Source organism: Brachyistius frenatus, unplaced genomic scaffold, assembly GCF_029030835.1.
Source record: "Brachyistius frenatus isolate BFR_SWC_R1_liver_20210118 unplaced genomic scaffold, ASM2903083v1 Contig_234, whole genome shotgun sequence".
Taxonomy (NCBI): domain Eukaryota; kingdom Metazoa; phylum Chordata; class Actinopteri; family Embiotocidae; genus Brachyistius; species Brachyistius frenatus.
This window is the reverse complement of record NW_027210833.1, coordinates 342,840-362,388: the sequence shown is the minus strand read 5'-3', so window position 1 is coordinate 362,388 and position 19,549 is coordinate 342,840. Positions and strand designations below refer to the sequence as shown.

The 19,549-nt window shown below is 45.8% G+C and overlaps 1 protein-coding gene across 1 annotated transcript in view; it reads left to right on the top strand.

Moving 5' to 3' along the window:
* skia (v-ski avian sarcoma viral oncogene homolog a) overlaps positions 1-18,135 on the top strand; it is a 76,330-nt gene extending 58,195 nt beyond the window's left edge. Inside the window, exons 2-7 of the mRNA XM_069720124.1 lie at positions 8,621-8,737; positions 9,796-9,911; positions 10,529-10,854; positions 11,312-11,643; positions 13,286-13,516; positions 14,235-18,135. Coding sequence (XP_069576225.1) covers positions 8,621-8,737; positions 9,796-9,911; positions 10,529-10,854; positions 11,312-11,643; positions 13,286-13,516; positions 14,235-14,423 — 1,311 coding nt within the window. The 3' untranslated portion in view covers positions 14,424-18,135. The remainder of the gene's footprint in view (positions 1-8,620; positions 8,738-9,795; positions 9,912-10,528; positions 10,855-11,311; positions 11,644-13,285; positions 13,517-14,234) is intronic.
* The last annotated feature ends 1,414 nt before the right edge of the window (positions 18,136-19,549 follow it).

Here is a 19,549-nt window from a genome sequence, read left to right as displayed (position 1 = left end):
TTATAAAGTTGTTGTGTCTCGCGGTTTTCCATTTTATATAATGAAGTGTTTGTCTTGTGTGTGCTCTGCATGCGGTGTGTAGTGTCCCCCGCTGCTCATGTCCTCCTTTAAGCGTACCAGACGCCGGTAACGGATCGGTGTTGTGTGTTGCTGTCCGTCCAGAGTTGATCTCTTGCCATGAACTGTTCCTGCTCGCCTCATCTCTTGCTCCCTTTTTCCGCCCCGCGTGGCCTTTTTGTCTTCCGTCCTTTGCCTTCCTTCGTCTGTTTTTACTGATGTGTTCTGGAATGTTGGCCCTCCGTTCCTTCTGGGACCCGGGGACCGGTCCTGTCCTCTCGGAGCCGGGCCGAGCGCTGCGTAGCATAACATACCCTGACTTTGCGGAGCAAAGCTCTTCAGTGAGGAGCTCCGGTGGTGTTTACTGAGATTTGTTTGTAGAAAAAACACAAAGTCACCTTTCATAATTATTGCAAAAGCAGTTCTCAACATAGCGAGCGCGTTCAAACCGAGCTGGATCGTACACACATTTCATGACAGGTTTAAATCGTCCTGTTTTCTGGGGCTTGTTTTTAACGGTTGCTACAAGTGTTGGACCTTTAGCTGAGCTTGCGGCTGCACCTCTGGGACATCCCTCCTCTGCTGTGTCTACTGGCCTCTGTGGACCTTTCCCGGAAACAGAGACCTCAGAAGCAACTCCGCGCCCTGCTGCCATTTACTTTTTCTGTGAAAATGTATTCTCAAATCCAAATGTTGAAATACGAAGTGAAATGATTGGGTTTCTTCGCTTTAAAGCGGACCCCTCGGGGGAGAGGGGGAGGGGGGATTCTGGGTAGAAAATTCAGCAGTTTGAGCACAAGCTGTTTTTTTGGCTGGAGGTTGTCGGGGAATGTAGGAGAAGCTGAATGATGGCTGATATGTGAGGAGAGGTGGTACAGGCAGGTACTGCCGGAGCCTCCTCTTTACATACATCTGGCTCATATAGTCATGAGGAACATTATAGGAAATCATTCTTACCCTTCACTAGAACTCTACAACAGCTCACATTGGTTTTAATTTTAAAAAAAATCACATTTATATACCTTTCACTGCCGATTTTGAACTGCTGCTCTAGTTGCTCTTTTTCCTCTTTATTTATTACTATTTTTTATGTCTATATTATATATATATATATTTAATATATATATTTATTTTTTTGTTTATTTTTTTACATTGAGTGTCATCTGCAGATGTGCAATTCTGCTTTTATTTGCGATTGATGTTCTTAATCCATTGCAACATAATTTCCCTCATCGGATCAGTAATGCATATCTATCTGTCTGTCTATCTGTCTAAACAGCTACCATTTGTATGTACATGCACATGCATACGCCCACAGTCCTGTCTTCTTGCCAGGAAGCTGTCTTTGCCTCCGAGTACCGACTCTGTTCTGCAATAAACTCAACAAGTTGATACTTTCTCTTCATGAATCCAAACTGGGAGGGAATAAACAGAGTTACTTATGTGCTGAGCGCAGGAGAAATTACTCCCCACGATATCAAAGTGAATATTAGATGAGGTCATTCCAAGTGTAGTCAGCAAACCAGTTCAACTTCAAGTCGAAACTGCGCCTCAGCAAGACTTGAGAACTCCTGAATAATAAGAATGATGTGATTCCACTGCAGCGCTGCAACAGTTCCACTGTAGCTATGTAAAGTGTTTGTTTTTTTTACTATTTACTTCATTGAAGACAGAGGCCCCATTGTTCTCCGTGACTCCTCAGTCAAGGAGACCATGGTGGGATGAACTAGTTGCCAAAATTGGAGCTCTGCGCGTGTGTGTGCGTGCGTGCTTGCGTGTGTGTGTGTGTGTGTGTGTGTGTGTGTGTGTGTGTGTGTGTGTGTGTGTGTGTGTGTGTGTGTGTGTGTGTGTGTGTGTGTAACCCACAAACACACAGTTGAGGAATCTCACTCGACCGTGGTTGCTTGCTATATTTGTATCCGGTATGTTTGTCTGGGTGTTGAGCTGTGCACACACATTTACACGCTCGCACAGTTACGAAGAGAGAGAGAGAGAGAGACAGACAGACAGACACAGAGAGAGAGAGAGAGAGAGAGAGAGAGACAGAGAGAGACAAGGAGGGGTGGGGGGAGTAGGGGGTGTGTGTGTGTGGGGGGGGGGGGGTAAGTGGCATTCTGACTGCTAAACATTTGCATAGACAGGTGGTTAGAATTCAACTCCCTAGACAACACAGCTCACCTTTCCAAACACGGCTCATCACAATTCAGCTAGCAGCAGACGTTAAAAAAAACACCTCCAGCCTGGGGGGGGGGGACTGCAGCTCTTTACAAGCAGCTTGTTTGTTTGCTCCAAGGCCACAAGCACTGATGAATTCAGCCCCCCGAACCTGAGCATCCCGGGTCAGCCCCTTTTTTTTTTCTCTCCTTCTCTCTGTCTTTTTATTTTGCATAAAAAAAGTGAAGTCACATTGTTGTCTGACACCTGTTTGTTTCCCACCTTATGTGTTTTTTTTCTTTCTGTGGCCTGCTAGCTGAGCTCTCACCTTGCCTGCAGGAAGGGGCCCCTCCCTGCCTTTCCACCATGACGGCCCCTTTCAGAAACATGCGAGGAGGCCAAAGTCAGGTCGTGAGCAGGGCGCGGTTGCGCTCACCCACCTGAGTGAAGAAAGAGCAAAGAAAAGGTTTTGTTTGCCCCTTTCATCTTCGCCTTGTTGGGGGTGAGGGTGGGGGGGGGGGTGTCAAGCTGAGCAACCACCAGTTGAGCACCATACCACTACAGGCTGTCTGTTTCTGTCAGCCATGTGGTCTTGACACCTGATGCATAATGCAGTCAAAGCAGAAAGAACTTTCTTGTGAAAGGAAACTGTGTTTTCAAGAACACGCACAACAGAAAAAAGCACGATGACAATTTCGATTTAAAGAACTCAGGGTCACTTTCTGGAGCTTCTAACCACGTTTCAAAATGAACGGCACTTTATCGGTCGTCACAGCGATTTTCCATAGAAGTGACGATTCTCACAGATAATTAAGTAAACTTAATCTGTTAAAGCAGACTACATGCTACGGACAACACAGTAAGGTGATTAAGGATTTGATGGTTAAGTGTTCACGCCGCAAACCACTTCCACAATTGATATCCCATTTCTCGGCCTCAATGTGTTTTGCTTTGAGTAATACTTTGGAAAATCAACTCTAATCAATGATTTTCTTTTCTTACGTCAAGCTTAGTCACTTAGAAAATGCCCTAAATTACCTAAATATTATTAAATGCACCGTATTGACTTGACCGTGACCTTTTATTTTTTGATCTTATTAAAAAAATGGAAATGTGGTTTCTGACAACTATCTTGCGCCATAAAACAGTGCCAGCAGCATTTTTCCCCTCTGACACCGTGCACACATGCTTCTGGAACACTTCGTTGGCTTGTTTTCTTTCTGTGCGACTTGAGTCTTACTTGTTTGCAGAAGACATCCTGTAATCTACAACACAGGAAACACAGTCAGACAGATAGTTGAAAAGAGTGCATTGGAGACAGCGAGAGGAGGGAGTGGCAGAAAATGAAACAAGGTGGTAGAATGGGTTGATGAAGATAACAGATTGTGTCAAGAAGGAGACTCAGCCTCACCGCATGAAAGGCCGTCTGTCATCGGGAGGGCTCTGTTCAATGCTGGTGGGATTTTCACGAAGCATGTCAGCGTCGTTCTCCCGTCAGAACTGCCCCGTTGCCAGTTTCACCTCAACCGCCAGATTCATTCCAGAAATCGCTTCCTCTCGGGCGTCTCTCCAGCTGAGTCCAAATGGAATAACTTTCCAGATTTGTTGCTTTCTTGACTGCTTACAACTCCAATAGATCGAATATCCAGAGGTTACTATACCAGCTAACAGAAGCATCTAATATGTTAACAAAGGTGAAACAGAATAAAGAACCCCAGAGTCTCGAAAAACCCTTTGAATTTGGAGCATTCCTTGTTTGTTTTTTGTGCTACGTGGGACCACCAGAAGTCTTCGGCAGTGTTTCAGAATGTCCGCAACTTGATGTACGCACATATTATTTATTTGCTGGAAGGTCAGCCGTGTGAAAGTGTAACAGAGTCAGTCTGAATAAGAGCTTTCAGTTCCCCAGTTGTCTTCTCAACACAACCCTTCCCATCATCGGCGCTACTTGGTACAGTCCGTCTCCGCGCATCATGTTTCACTCTTTTCAAACTAATGTGATTCGATTTTTGGCCACATACCAGTCTGAGTTGAATGTGCTTCAGTAACTTCAGTGTGTCTATAGGGAGCGCTCACGTGAGGCGTTTATGGGACATCTGTAAATTGGAGCTGCAAAAAAAATTAATTGAGGTGAGACACCCCCCCCCCGCTCCAAACTGAATGAGTCTCCGCTTGTACGTCGGTTGCCCTGCAGAAATATTAACGACAGCAAAACCTGTCAAAAAATACCACTTTAGAGCAGCACAAACGGTTTCAGCTACGAATGTTAAGAAATCTTCTCCTACGTGTTGTCCAAAAAACATTTCTATTCATAGAACTTTTGTCTCGCTGTGACAAACAGCAGCAGCCTGCAGACACGGGAAGTGAAACTGAGAGGATTTTCAAAAGGCACAGACAAATCTTCAACCGAGAAGACTGTTCTCACCCCACCCATCCTGTCTCTGCCACTAACACACACACACACACACACACACACACACACACACACACACACACACACACACTCACTCACTCACTCACTCACTCACTCACTCACTCACTCACTCACTCACTCACTCACACACAGCCATACTAACAGACATACAGTATACACCCACATCTACTCGGGGGGCCAAAAACGCACTCACACACGAGCCCCTGCACGGGGCCCCCCTATGGCAGCTGAGGCGAGCCCGACGCTCTCACTATTTCTACACGTTGCCCGATGACTTGACGCTTTGTGAGTGTCTCGTGCGGCGGACATTCCTCACTGGAAGCGGCTGTAAATTAAGCATCGGACAGATACTCGGCTCAAAAGGTCCGGTGCTGATAAATTGTGCCGCCGCTTTGAAGAATAATCGTGCCGAACGATATGTGACTTAATAAAAGGCCCGCAGGTCAGCCTGCAGATACCGGTGTAACAGCAGTACGCTGATACGATGAGGTGTCGTGTTCTCAGTCGGAGCGGGGTACGTAGACGGAGCAGTCTGGGCACGTCTGACACACCTCGGCTAATCAGAAAGCCTTATCTGAGAAGTGTGACATCCTGTCTATGCTGTGTAATCCACACCGGATCATGAAGGGGGGAAGAGGGGGGAGCTGCAGGGTGCATGGATGTGTGTGCACACTCCTACACACTTCTGTACGTCTTTGATGTTAACCTAGCTCCATCAGCATCCAGCAGCAGGCAGTGCTGTAAGTCAGGAGGCTTATCAGGAGAGCACTGTCCAACAGAAACGTCTCACTCGCCCCTCGGCCAGGGTCTCAGCGTGTGAATGTCCACGTGTGTGTGTGTGTGTGTGTGTGTGTGTGTGTGTGTGTGTGTGTGTGTGTGTGTGTGTGTGTGTGTGTGTGTGTGTGTGTGTGTGTGTTGCAGGAGGATTTCATGTCACACACCCTAACCCACAGACCCACTTCATTTGATAATGCTTCATCCCGGGGACCCACATAGAAAGATATCATTCCCTATAATGGGATAATTTCAAGTGAATCAAATTATAGTGAAATTACACCAGTCCTCATTTATGTGGTGGATCCCCGGGAAGCAGCCCCCGGCCTCCCGAGACCCGCCGTCACGGACGCCTTTTTTCTTTTTCTTTCTTTCTTTTTTAATAGGAATTCCCACCCTGACAGTTTGCCTCATGTCTCACAGTCCCACTGTTCAGTAATCTAGACATGCAAACCCCCCTCCCCCTCCCTCCCTAAAGCCCCCACCGCTGAGCCCCACCGGCTCGGCTGCCAATTTCAGTGACCCACCCCCCACCCTCCCTCCCTCCCGACGCTCTCCTCCGTCCAAGATTACCGGGACCGGATCTCGCCCCAGTGAAGAGCTGCGGCGCTGGCAACCGGTAATCCACGAGACGAGGACTGGCACGTGGCACAGAGACTTTGCCCAGAGCCAGTGCTGTGTGTGTGTGTGTGTGTGTGTGTGTGTGTGTGTGTGTGTGTGTGTGTGTGTGTGTGTGTGTGTGTGTGTGTGAACGTGAACCATTCTCTGGGCTGATCTGCAGGCGCTAGCCACTTGCCTCCAGCCCGGCTTTGCTGCAGTGATATGTAGGACATATCTCTTCATCTGTAGATAACCTACAAACTTACCAACACTCCTCTGTGTTGTTGCCAGGTGTGTCTTCGATGGCTTCAGTTTACTGTGTACATTAGTTCAAATCCATCTTTTTTTTTTCCTGTACCATAAAAATAAACAAGTGAAATATTGCATACACATTTTGCTCACTTAAACCTACAATTAAAAAAAAAATCTAAATGTATCCCTCTGGCCTGAATTGTCACCTATTTTAACTACAGTGCACTGAATCCTACATACATGAAGCTGTCAAGTGAACTTGTCTTTAATTATTAGTTTTAAAATGAACATCTATACATATATGGACAGAAGTTGACAAACACATGAGACTGGCTTTTACTTCAGCGCCTAGTCAGAAATGTTTCCACTTGGAGAAAACAGGTCTTTTAAACAGTCTGAGATCTTTATCATTCCCTCGTTTGAAGGACTTCTTCAAGGACACCACAGACGTGTTCCTCTGAGGAAACGGCTTTTCTCTTCCATCGTGAATCTTCAAACAGGTGCACAAATAGACCTGAGAGGAAAGAACGCCGTCTGACGCTGTTACGGAAAGTCGGCGAAAGTCCTAGAGTTGTGCGTAGGGGGGGAGTGGGGGTTGGGGTGGGGGTTGCGGGCGGGATAGAGGACAGCTGTCCTGTCGGCAGACCTCCGCGGCATTCGCTCGTCTAGCCACGCTACTTTCCTGCGAGAGCGCCTCTGATTACGCGGACATGTGGCGCAACGCACCGCCAACATGGCTGAGAGTCAGAGACACAGTGAGAGTGTGTAACCCCATTACAGATGACCACCTGTTGACACCATGCAGGGCTGGTGTGTGTGTGTGTGTGTGTGTGTGTGTGTGTGTGTGTGTGTGTGTGTGTGTGTGTGTGTGTGTGTGTGTGTGTGTGTGTGTGTGTGTGTGTGTGTGTGTGTGTGTGTGTGTGTGGCCGGCAGAACACCGTGGAAGGAAAAACAAGGGTGAGGGAGCACCAGAGAGAGATGAGTGAGTGAATGTGAAGCAATTTATCCCCTCAACAGATATTAGTCGGTCCAGATCTCCGTTCCACGCGACCTCCGAGCCCCCGCGTGACCTCGAAACACCGAGACGGAAACACGCACAACATTTATGATAAACTCCAGAGCTCAACGCTAACTGTTGAACTCCACCAGTTGCTCACGGTTCAGCTGGCTTTCCTGCTTCGTTTGCTGCTAAATTGTGCCGAATCATCATCGAACCCAAATATTATATCTCGGAAAAGTTCACATTTGTGGATGTTTTCCTTCAACACAACTCAAACCTGTCAGATTTAAAATACTTCAAAAAAACTGCAAGTGAAAAGTGTTTGATTTGATTTTGATCGAAAGTTTCATATATTTTGTTCAGTCATTGCAGTTGCTCTTAGTTGTGTGTGTGTGTGTGTGTGTGTGTGTGTGTGTGTGTGTGTGTGTGTGTGTGTGTGTGTGTGTGTGTGTGTGTGTGTGTGCATATGAGGGACAACTAGTGACAGCCACAGCATGGAGAGGCTGAGGTCATAGCCACAAAGCCAGCCTGATGGGGGCGGAGGGGAAGGGAAACAAACCCCCACTTGTCTGTCTGTGTGGGACAGACTGATACACACACACACACACACACACACACACACACACACACACACACACACACACACACACACACACACACTGCCCCAGTCACCTCTCGCCTCCTCTCTTGGCTGCCCATGAGCAAATACACCTAGCTGTATTGGATCCTGTTTGTGACAAGTGTGTGACAAATTCCCATAGCCTGGCTTATGATGCGTGTGTGTGTGTGTGTGTGTGTGTGTGTGTGTGTGTGTGTGTGTGTGTGTGTGTGTGTGTGTGTGTGTGTGTGTGTGTGTGTGTGTGTGTGTGTGTTTGCGCATGAACGAACTTGGTAACGTCCCCAGAAATACACACAAAGTCAACAGCTCACCTAAATTTAAACACACTCGCACTTCCAGCTATCAGACACCTCTGCTAACACTCCCCTATCGGGCACACACACACACACACACACACACACACACACACACACACACACACACACACACACACACACACACACACACACACACACACACACACACACACACACTGTCTGACAGTATTGGGTGCGTTTTCAGTTCACTGACATTTCAGTGATAGCCGGCTGCCAAGTGGGAAACCTGTGATGCGTTCACATGGTGTGGGACAAATCCATTTGGAAGTGTTTGCACATTTGCGCCTGTTTCGCAGTATTAAAGATATATTTTCTGTCCGTGGGGCCGAACGTAGTGAGAGGAAACCGTGACCAATTACAGCATTTATCACTGTGATCAAATGTAACGCGAGCGCTCCTTTTCGTCCTCGCAGGTGTCCGATCCCATCCCGATGAAGAAGCCCAAACACGAAGACCTCCCGTCCCAATCCCCGCTGGCCGACAAAGAGAAGCAGCTCGACTGGCTCCAGTCCCTCTCCGCCTCCAATAAGGTCAGTGTCGCTTAGCTGCGGAGGGATGGGATGATGATGATGATGATGATGACGATGACGATGACGATGACGCATAGGGGCACGAGATGAGCTGTCATGTAACATTATATGGACATTTTCGGATGAGGGTAGCGCTTAAATTTAGATTTTGGCAAACTGTGCTAACAGAAGGGGGAAACTGTAGACGCTGTGAGCAAAGTTTGAGAGAGCAGCGAAACATAATATAACCACAATATAATGATGGATGTCCCTGTGAAGATCAATACCCCCCCACCCCCACACCTCCAAGTTTTTTTTTTTTTAAATTCCACCATAGACTTGGAAGGTCTTCATGCTGCTCCTCTCCACTCACCGGACACTCGTCACCATCCATCTCTTCCAATGACACATCTATTCGCACCCTTTTAGCATTTACTGCAACGTAACGAGGGAATCTTTTTAATTCAAATATGATCCTCGACTATTCCGCTGTCTAAATTTTCACATGACTTCCCCCCCCGGCCCCTGTAATTTTTTTCTGGACCACACACAAAGTCAAAGACAGCTTCTAATACAAGCACGGTGAGGAAATGTCCTGGTCTCCGTCATCTAGAAACAAACACAACTTCTTCATGGATGCACAATTTTACAGAATTTGTGAATTATTGTCAAAGACACAAAAAATAAAATAAATTCAAAATATTTTCGCTAAAAGCAGCATTTAAAGACCAAATCTTAGATAAGGCAGCTCGGGGGGAAAGTAGATAAAGAAATATCTAAACTTGAAACAAGTTCTTGGGTTCGGGTTCGTTTCTAAATCAATGCTTTTTGGTACAAAGTATAAAAAGGTCCTAAAGTTAGATTTATAATCTTGATTACTTCTTTTATCAGATAGTTAATCCGACTTCAATCCGTAAAAATCCTCTCGTGGATAATTTTTATGTTTCATAAACAGTATGTAAACTCAGGTATCACATCGGATTAAAAACTTCAAACGATATCCTTCCCTAAAAGTTACTGAGTTACTGAATAGATTTCTTTATCACTCGTTGAAATATTATGTTGGTTTTTTTTTTCAGGGGATTAACGGCATCCAGCCGCGCCAGAGGCCCTCGGCTTTCCGACCCTGGTCCCCCCACGTCTCTGCTGGGGACAAGGAGCCCTCCGCTCACCCGTTGGCCCTGCTGAGAGACAGGTGAGCCCGTCGGAGGGGAACGAGCAAACATCCAAAACCGAGCACTCTCTCACCAAAGCAGCACTTGCGCGACTTCAAAGGAAACATATTCCAAACATTAAAAAAAAAAAAAAAAAAAATATGCTGAAGAGAAGCTTTTTCACTGCAGCAGATGACGGCCGTTTTGTTCAGCTGGATGGCGATGAGATCCCAGCGTGCTCTCTCTCTCTCTCGCTTCGTCTGGGTGGGCCGGTGTCACGGGGGGGTCAAGTCTGACTGTACCACCAGCCTCCCACACGCCACCATTCACACACACACACACACATCTGACACACACTCATGCTGTGGGCACCCACTTGGCACGGGGCGGCCGGTGCAGATCACAGCTGATCTGGCCCGGTTCCTCCTGTAGTGGGAGGAAAGGAGCTGCGGGCTCTTTTATTTGAATGTTTGGTTTGTTTCTGCACCGGTCGGGCGAAGGCTGTTCAAAGCGGACCATGAAAGTAGGACCGACCGTCCGTACCGATGTGCAGGATTCATCTCCTGCTGATGAAGTACCGTTTGATGGAAGGTGATGACGCGGCAGTGACGTGAGACAAACGGCTTAAAAACTGTCCGCTTTCCTTTTTTTTTTTCAGTTTCTACAACTACAAGAGTCTGGAAACCGCCGTGGCGCCCAACGTGGCCCTCACGCCACTGCCTCTGGGGAAGGTGGGTCCTATGTCCCCGTCGGTACCCAGCACCTCCCACCCGAGCGGCGGTGAGCCCCCGGGCGAGGGGGCCCACCCTAACTCCAGGCCCCGCAAGAGGAGAGCCACCGGGGAGCTCCCGCCTCTGGCTCCAGAGGTCCCCTGCCCTCCCTCCTCCGCTGCCAGCAAGCCGCCGCCGCCGCCGCCGCCGCCGCCGCCACCTCAGGACGACAAAGACTCTGAGGTGGAGATCGAAGTGGAGAGCCGTGATGAGTGTAAGCAACGAACACTCTCCTGTTTGCAATTATTAGAGGATCATCGTCATCATGTTGCACAATCGTTCGAATCGTTTCGATTCTTCCGCAGCTGGATGAAAGTAACAGAAATGTCATTTTTCTGTCAATATATCAACATTATTTTTCACGGAGATGCAAAGTCAGAACACCACAGCCAATAACTGTCTTTTCTTCATGAGGTTTAGGTTTATTCAGAAAGTCCATTATATATTATTTATTATATTATAATAGTGGCATAAAATGATCAGGAAAAGACAATTTAATCATAAATTGCAATTTTTTTGTATGCCAATAAATTGTCAACTAAAATGTCGTGATCATAACAGCCTCAGATATGTGTGCACGGTTTGTTACAGGGCTCCACTTGTTCATTTATGTGACCAGAGCGTTGGAGCTTTCAGATAGACGTTAACCTGTCTCGCGTGTCTCCCTACAGTCACTTCGTCCCTGTCCTCCCTCTCGTCACCGTCCTTCACCTCGTCCAGCAGCTCGGCCAAAGATCTGAGCTCGCCGGGCACCCAGGTGTCCGTGTGCAGCGTCGCATCGGCCGAAGGCCCCACCCCCGCGACCGCACCCGTCGCCGCGGCCCCCGTCACGCCTCCCGAGCTGGGGATGGAGTCTGAGCTGGAGAGCCTGAGGCAGGCGCTGGACAGCGGACTGGACTCCAAGGAGTCGAAGGAGAAGTTCCTGCACGAGATCGTGAAGATGAGGGTGAAGCAGGAGGAGAAGCTGGGCTCGGCGCTGCAGGCCAAACGCAGCCTACAGCAGGTACGGATCCATTCAAGGCCTTCTTACAACCATCGTTCCATCTGTGTCAAACTAAAACACGTGGAGATGTACAGGCAAGATGCGTTTAGAGCACAAGGACAGGAAGCGGAAATGAACACGCAGACGCTGAAACTATCATCCGTCGACTCGGCCTTCGCCTCACCGCTCCGAACGCTGGACTTTATTTCCGCAGGGAAAGGACTCAACTTTTAGAAAAGAATATCAATAAAAACACTCGTATTAACTGTTAACTATTCAGGTTTGAAAGGAAAACATTGTGTCGCTGCGTCGTTTTAATGCTCGTCATCTGGAGACTAGAAAGAACTGCATCTCGTCTTCGTTGACCTGATTTGGACCTTCTTTTAAAGACCTGAGGACGGACTTGGACTCTGCGGAGATTTTAAGTTATCTTAATTCACGTTAGACTTTATTTAACTGAATTGAGACGAGAAAGCTTCAGAATAACTCCATGGTGCTTTACATGGTGCATCTAGTGTTTAGTGATGATTGTTTCTCACCTTTGGGATTTCGTGACAATTCGTACAGTACAAACCTTTAAGCTTTCGCTTCGGATCTTAGAAACAGACCAGACAGAAAGTTTCCTAAGTTGGCTCAGAGGAAATTACTTAGGCATCAAAGACGCAGAAGAGGATTAGAAGTCATTCTCACTGTCCGCAAAAGCTTAGCATGAGTTAGCAAGTGATAACAATGAGAGCGGATGTTGCTGCAAAGGGAAAAGGGCCTGACTTCCATTTTTATTTTTGGGTCTTTGGACCGAGAACAAGAAGACGGCGACGAAGGAGTCTTGTGTGGGTGAAGCAACACAAGATGCATCCTGAGCAAAAGGGGGGAAAAAAGCAATTCTAAGCATGACAGCATTCCACTTTCACTTTCCATCGGGGCTTTCAGAGGAGCTGCGGAGAAGGCGGCGCAAATCCAAAGCGAGCCGCGAGCTCAATCTGCAGAGGTCTTACTTTAAACCGGCCCGCTGTGTACTTCTTCCCCCGTGTTTAGGAGCCCAACATTGATGGGATTGGACGAGGTCTTACGTAAAGCCTCTGCTGAGTAAAGGGTGTGATGAGGATTGTTTCTTTTCACCCTTTTTGTGGGTCCCAACAAAGCTCGATGACAGACGTGTTTGTTTCAGCTGTTAGGTTCCTTTGAGAAAGGCCATGGGTGTGTTACCACTACGCACACGCACACACACACACACACACACACACACACACACACACACACACACACACACACACACACACACACACACACACACACACACACACACACACACACACAGAGTCTCTCAGTGATTCAGAGGAAGGAAAAGTAACTTCTGTCAGCCCACACGTTGCCCTCACCTTTGACCAGGCTCAATGTAAACACTGACACCAACACTGCAGCCTGCCGGTCGCCCCGCTCTCGGGTGTCAACAGCTCAGAAACCAGGAATGTGACGGATACATATCCACTGGATTCACTCTGGTTACCCGAGCGTCACGGGATACCGAATCCTCCCAATGATTACCATCAGTTTCTGGAAAGAAAGTCAACTTTTTCTAGGCGTTTCATTTACAGAAGTATGACCCCCCCCCCCCCTCCTCCCCAAACCCCATGTAAACATCGACCATCTCTCCCTCTGAAAGGAGTTGGAGTTCCTGCGGGTAGCCAAGAAGGAGAAGCTGCGCGAGGCGACCGAGGCCAAGCGCAACCTGAGGAAGGAAATCGAGCGCCTGCGAGCGGAGAGCGAGAAAAAGATGAAGGAAGCCAACGAGTCGCGGATCCGCCTGAAGCGGGAGCTCGAACAGGCCCGGCAGCTCCGGGTGTGCGACAAAGGCTGCGAGGCCGGACGTCTCCGCGCAAAGTACTCCGCACAGGTCAGTCGGCGCACGTCCAGCTTTCACCTATTTTATTTTTGTAACATTTGACGGATAAAGCTTTTTGACAACCTTAAACTATGGCGGCAGACAGACGTGTTTGATTAAATCGGCACCGTCTCAGCAAAATGCAGAGTTCCACCGTCACAGTCAGCAGAGAAGGCATGAAAAACAAAAAAACAAAAAACACATTTCCCCTTCCCCGGTCAGAAATAAATGGGTGTAGCCCCGAGACGTACGATAAGTCCCTCTTCTAGAGGAAACAGGAAGAGACGTCAACTTCCCTCCCAGGCACCACAGGAAATGCAGATTAGACAAAACAAGAGGGGGGTCGGTGCTCTCCAGCTGCGTCTGCGCAGTCTGTCTCTAACTCGGAGATGGTTGTGATCACGAGGCTGAACTGTTCATTGGAGGTCAGCCTCATGCAAGAGGCTGTAAAATAAACTGGAGAGAAGTTCTGTTGCCAAAAGAGGAAAACCAATCCGGAAATACCCTGACTGACCATTTCATAAGCTTTGTTCCCAAACTCCCAATTTTTGTGAAGACTTAAACACTAGTTTTGTGAACTAACCATGAAGCGTCCGTGTCTGTTTGCGTGTCTGGGTTCCTCCGCATTAGTTCGACGGACGTCGTTCCCTGATCATAATCCTGATTTTAGCTCAGTGGTTCGAACACCTTGCAGACTCATTTCAGCTCATTCCTGCCTTTTGGTTTCCAGATCGAGGACCTCCAGGTGAAGCTGCAGCACGCCGAGGCCGACCGCGAGCAGCTTCGAGCCGACCTGATCCAGGAGCGGGAGGCCAGGGAGCACCTGGAGAGAGTGGTGAAAGAGCTACAGCACCAACTCTGGCCCAAATCCAGCAACAATACGGACGGGACGCTTATGGACACGCCCGCTGACAAGTAAACCCAACAACCGACCCAGCCCCTCCCACGTCACCACCTCGGACCCCCCCCACCCCCACCCCACCCCACCCCACCACCACCCCCACCTTTCCTCCCCCCGACATCCTCTGCCCATTTCAGACCAATCAAACACCCCGGAGCCCCGGGGGCCCAGCGAACAGCGCACCGCCGTCCCCTCACGCTCGACCCCCACAGAAACACGACAGCAAGAGACGAGAGAGAAGAGAACGAGCAGCCGTGTCCTCGTCCCCGGCCATGAAAAGTCTAGTGAGTGGTTCCCTCGGAGAATGACCGGAAACGGCAACAAGGAAACACGTGTTTCTAAATCAAGCACTGACTCGCACCTTCCCGACTCACAGAACTGAAAACTGGTTCACAGAAAATGACAGAAAAGATAAAAAAGAGACGTAGCACAGAGTGCAGCTGGGCCTGGTTTTTTTCCCCCGACAAGGAAACGAGGCAAGACTTTTGTACCGTGCTAATAACTGCTAAAAGATGATCATGTCATATTAGTTTTACAGCTGTCGAGAGGTGTTACAGCAGCGCTGCCAGGAGGGCGGAGCCAACACAATAACCCCCGGTTCCCCCCTCCCCCGAGAAGACCTCCACCACTGTCTCCTGCCATGACAAAGACGGAGGACTCTGAAGACATTATAAGCTATTTAAGAGACTGCATAGCGATGTGTGAAGAACAAGAAGAGCATTTCTTTGTGGTGTCGGGGTTTGAAAACGTTAAAAGATTCAAATAAATTAGAAAGACGAACAAAATATGAAAATGGACTTCCCACAATGCCACCGTGGTTTTTTTGCTGGTTTTTCAGGAAGCCATCGCAGTCCACTGATTTTATAAAAGCATTTATTTTTATTTGGGTTCATTTTTGTCTCCCGGGATCCGACCCCGGATGGACAATTGGAAAAACATCTTTTTTTTTTAAGTGAGCACTTGTTTTGGATGATCAATACCGAAATCCAACAATCTCAGATAAACACACACACACACACACACACACACACACACACACACACACACACACACACACACACACACACACACACACACACACACACACACACACACACACACACACACACACACAGGTTGCCATATGTTTTTTTTTTTTAGCATTTGGGTCAAAACCCTGAAGTCTTTATCTTGTAAAGATAAAATACTCCAGATGTGAGTGTGTCCTCGTTTTGGTTTCTTTGTAACATTACAATGATCAATGTTTTTTACTCCAATTGGCCTCGTCATCGATAAAGTCAAAGTGGGCTGGATGGACACGCTTGTCAATAACCACAAAAAGGTTCATTTTAAATAAATTAAAGTCTGTAAATATAAATATATGTTTTGTTTTTTTTGTTTTGTTTTTTTACGTTACAATAATGAATCGCACTTTGTCATAACAAATTACTGTTATAATGCATTGTACTCCCACTATGGTCTTCAATCTTTGTTTGAAAACATCCTCTTATACATGACTGCTACCATATAAATCCAGTAAGCATTTTGTTGATTATATGCATCTTCAATAAATACTGTTGTTCTGTTCTCTTAAGGCAAAGTATTGTAAATAAACAGTAAGAAAAAAAAGTCTAGCTGTTGCTTGCTGATGCAGTCTGGGATTTTTTTGAGGAAAAGTTGTTGAGCTGCGCATTCTCCCATCCTTGTAAAATAAGTGACCCCTGAGAACTCGGCTCGGACTACCAACAAAGATGGGGGAGGGGGGCGGGGCGACAGGAAGCCGAGTGATTACAGGAGCACCGACAAAAAGTAAAAATGGAGTTTTATTGAGAAGGCGGAGGCTGTGAATCGGCCACCACACTGTGGGTACAATGCAATCAGAATGTACATTGTGTTAATGCTATTTTTCCTTCGGTTGTTGATGTTGTTTTAAACGTGGAGGTTTTTTTTATTGCTTGTCTGTTATGTTCAGTTTTTTTCAATAGAAAAACTCATATTTTCTTTATGCATGAAATTTGAGAACGTTTGCCATACATATAGTCAGTTATTGGGCATTGATACTGTACACGTAAGGGTTTTATTGTGTTATGCAATATAAAGCAATTTGTCCTATTTAGAAGAGGAAAACATCATTTAAAAAAAAAAGAAAAGCAACAAGCCGTATATTGTTCTTAAGAAAAAATACTTCTCACCTGCAAAGAAAAAAAAAAAAAAAAAAAAAAACATAAGACAGCAAAAAAAGAAGAAAAAAAAATAAAATTCAAGCGATGCTGGACAACCTCAAGTGCCTGGACGTGGGCAAAAGGTTTCCAGAGAAGGAAAACTGATGACCAAGCTGTGGGGGCGGGGCATCTCCCCAGTTTGCCCCTCCCTCACTCAGCAGCTCTTTTTATCAGTATTCCTCAAACCAACCAGTTTACAAACGTTTTTTTTCTTTTCTTTTTAGATGCAGAGAACAATTGAACAAATGCAAAGACGCTTAAGGCTTTTTTATTTGTATTTTATTTTTTTCGAATGAGTGCTTTTTTTTCTTCATTTGAAATAAATGATATGCATGTTCAGACAATTTTTTTATAGAAGATCTTGAAAAGCCACTTGCTTCAATGAATTGTTACTTTTCGGGTTGTACATAAAGACTTAACTGTTTATTCCCAGTTTGCTGACTCGTCCCGATGCGGACATGTCGAGGATAATAAAGAGGGCATTACGTTGAAAGCCCGTTTCTTATCCAACAATACTGATGTTGCTCGGAGAACACCGCGTCTGTGACTTTGACAGACCTAAAATTGGTACATTTTGTAGTTGTTTTTACACTCAAAAGAGTTGATAGCCTATGTGTAGTTTACGTTACTATTGGTTTTCTACAAAAGAAGGGAGACAATAATGACATTTGGCTATTCGCTCTCCCGCACAAAAAGAAAAAAGCAGTTTGACAACGTCTTGTTTTCTAAAGGAGAATCATTTTGCTAAATGATGGGCAGTAAAGCAGCAATAACAGTCCATATTAATAGACAAATACTAGCCAGTGTGAAGATTTGAATAAGAATTTACAAATGTACATATTTTTTTCATTTACAATATTGTATAATATATGTACATGGTGTTTCCTTTTTTCAAAAAGAAATCTTTTCTTACAATAGCTGTCTTCTTTCTTTTTTTTTTCTTTGTGTTTTAACTGAGATGTTTCAAAAACAGTAAATGCAGTGCGTAAGAGAATATTCCCAACATACACATGTTAATCCATTTCTTTTCATTATTTTGTTTTTGTTTTTACTGTAGAGTCTTTATATTGAATGACTTTTTTCACCAGTTCATATATATTTTCAGCAGTATGTTCAGTATCAGATAGCAGACCTGCAGTACGGGTCCCAACACACGACTGCGCCACCTTGCAGATTGTTTCCCGCTCATCCTCATGTATCTTTTTAGCCCTGTGCTGCTGCTAATACTATATACAGTTCTAGAAATATTTTTATGTAAGAGGTAAGCTTTCCCATTTATTAATGCCACATATACAGTATGAAAAAAAAAGCTCAGCTTATTCATCTATCTCCCTATTTTCCGTCATCTTTTCACGCCCTTTCCCTCCTCCCTCCTCCAACAATACCCCTCCCTTCTCTAACGACACGGACTATATTGTAAAGTAAAGGACTTTATGAGATTATGTTTGAAAATAGCTATGCTTATATACTACAGTGACTGAATGTACAGTGTATAGATGCATTACCAGAAATAAAGTTGTTTGTCCAGATTGAATGACCCAGTTTCCAATTTTTTGCTGCCTGTTTGGGAAAAAAACAATAGAAACTCTAATTATGCTGCAAATAATGCAGACTGAGTGCTTTCTTGCTTCTTTTTCATCTCACTGATGAATTCAGTTCAGTACACAAAAATATGCTTTCAGCTAAAAGATTTGTTGTCCAAGGACGGGATCGTTGCTTTATTCTTTTAAAGGGGTGAAACTGCTCACGGTTTACAGACATACATGGGAGTATGTCACTGCCATGAGTCCAGAGTATGCTCTTTCAATTTGAGGGCAGGATTTTTCTTGTTAATCACAATCAAAAATTTTAATATTCTCTCTCAAAAGTCTCCCATCGCTGCTCGCTCGCGGATTTGCTCCCCTCTCTTTCAAAACTGTACGTCTGCAATCAAGACTTTTGAGAGAGAATATCACAATATGTGATTGAGAAACACAAGAAATCGTGCTCTCAAACTGAGACTTGTGGCTGTGATATTCTCCCATAGACATACAGCCTTTCTTCAGTGGATCAAAAGCCACAACTACCGATACACAGTTTGTACGGGTCTGTTGCGTCCAGCCATCAGATCGGTTTTGCTCCTGATTTAAATGGCTGAACGGATAAAAGGGCCGACATTACAGTTCAGTTTTGAAGAACTCACTCAAATAAATACATTTGGAAGAAGTCAGAGGTCATCATTGTTACCTTCTGGGGATGTAGGCTAATATCTAAGTTATGAAGACAAACACTACATGACTAAAATTAGAACATGTTTGCTGAACATCCATCGCAAAAAATAATTTCCATGACCTCTGCAGTTTCTGTAGTAAACGTCAGCAAACACATCACAACTCGTGAATTGGGGGCTCCTAGAAAAGTTTGAGTTCTGACGTCATCAATACCACAAGAGGGCGCTGTTCATACGGGGTCTTCCCGTTTACGAGGTAAATACGACCGCGCCAATATTTTGATGTAAACCCGGAAATAATCAGAAAGTTTGAGGATTTTGAAACATTTAAAAGAACTATGTCAGATTCTGAACTCTTTCAAGGTCAGCAGTCAAACTGAAGTGTTAACTCCTTTGTACAAAAAAAAAGTCAGATTTCCTTTGAGTTTATTTGATTGACTCATCAGAGGATTGCTCTCCTAAATCAATCAATCAATCAGCCATTGTTCTCTTGGTATGAATATGTTTCATGTTTCCAGCAGAACGTTGCTTTCTACGGGGCGCTGGGTTAGTTAGTGGGAAACGGTGTTAGAAGTCAGATTGTTGTTCTGAAGTTGTTGTTTTTTTCACCATCAAATCACTGCTAGCATTCAGGTTTCTGAGCGAACAGTGCAGGGAGCTCTTACGGGTGAAAACCCGATCAGTTGTACCCAAAAGAACCATCAGTCAGCTCAAACCATCAGAGGATCAATCAA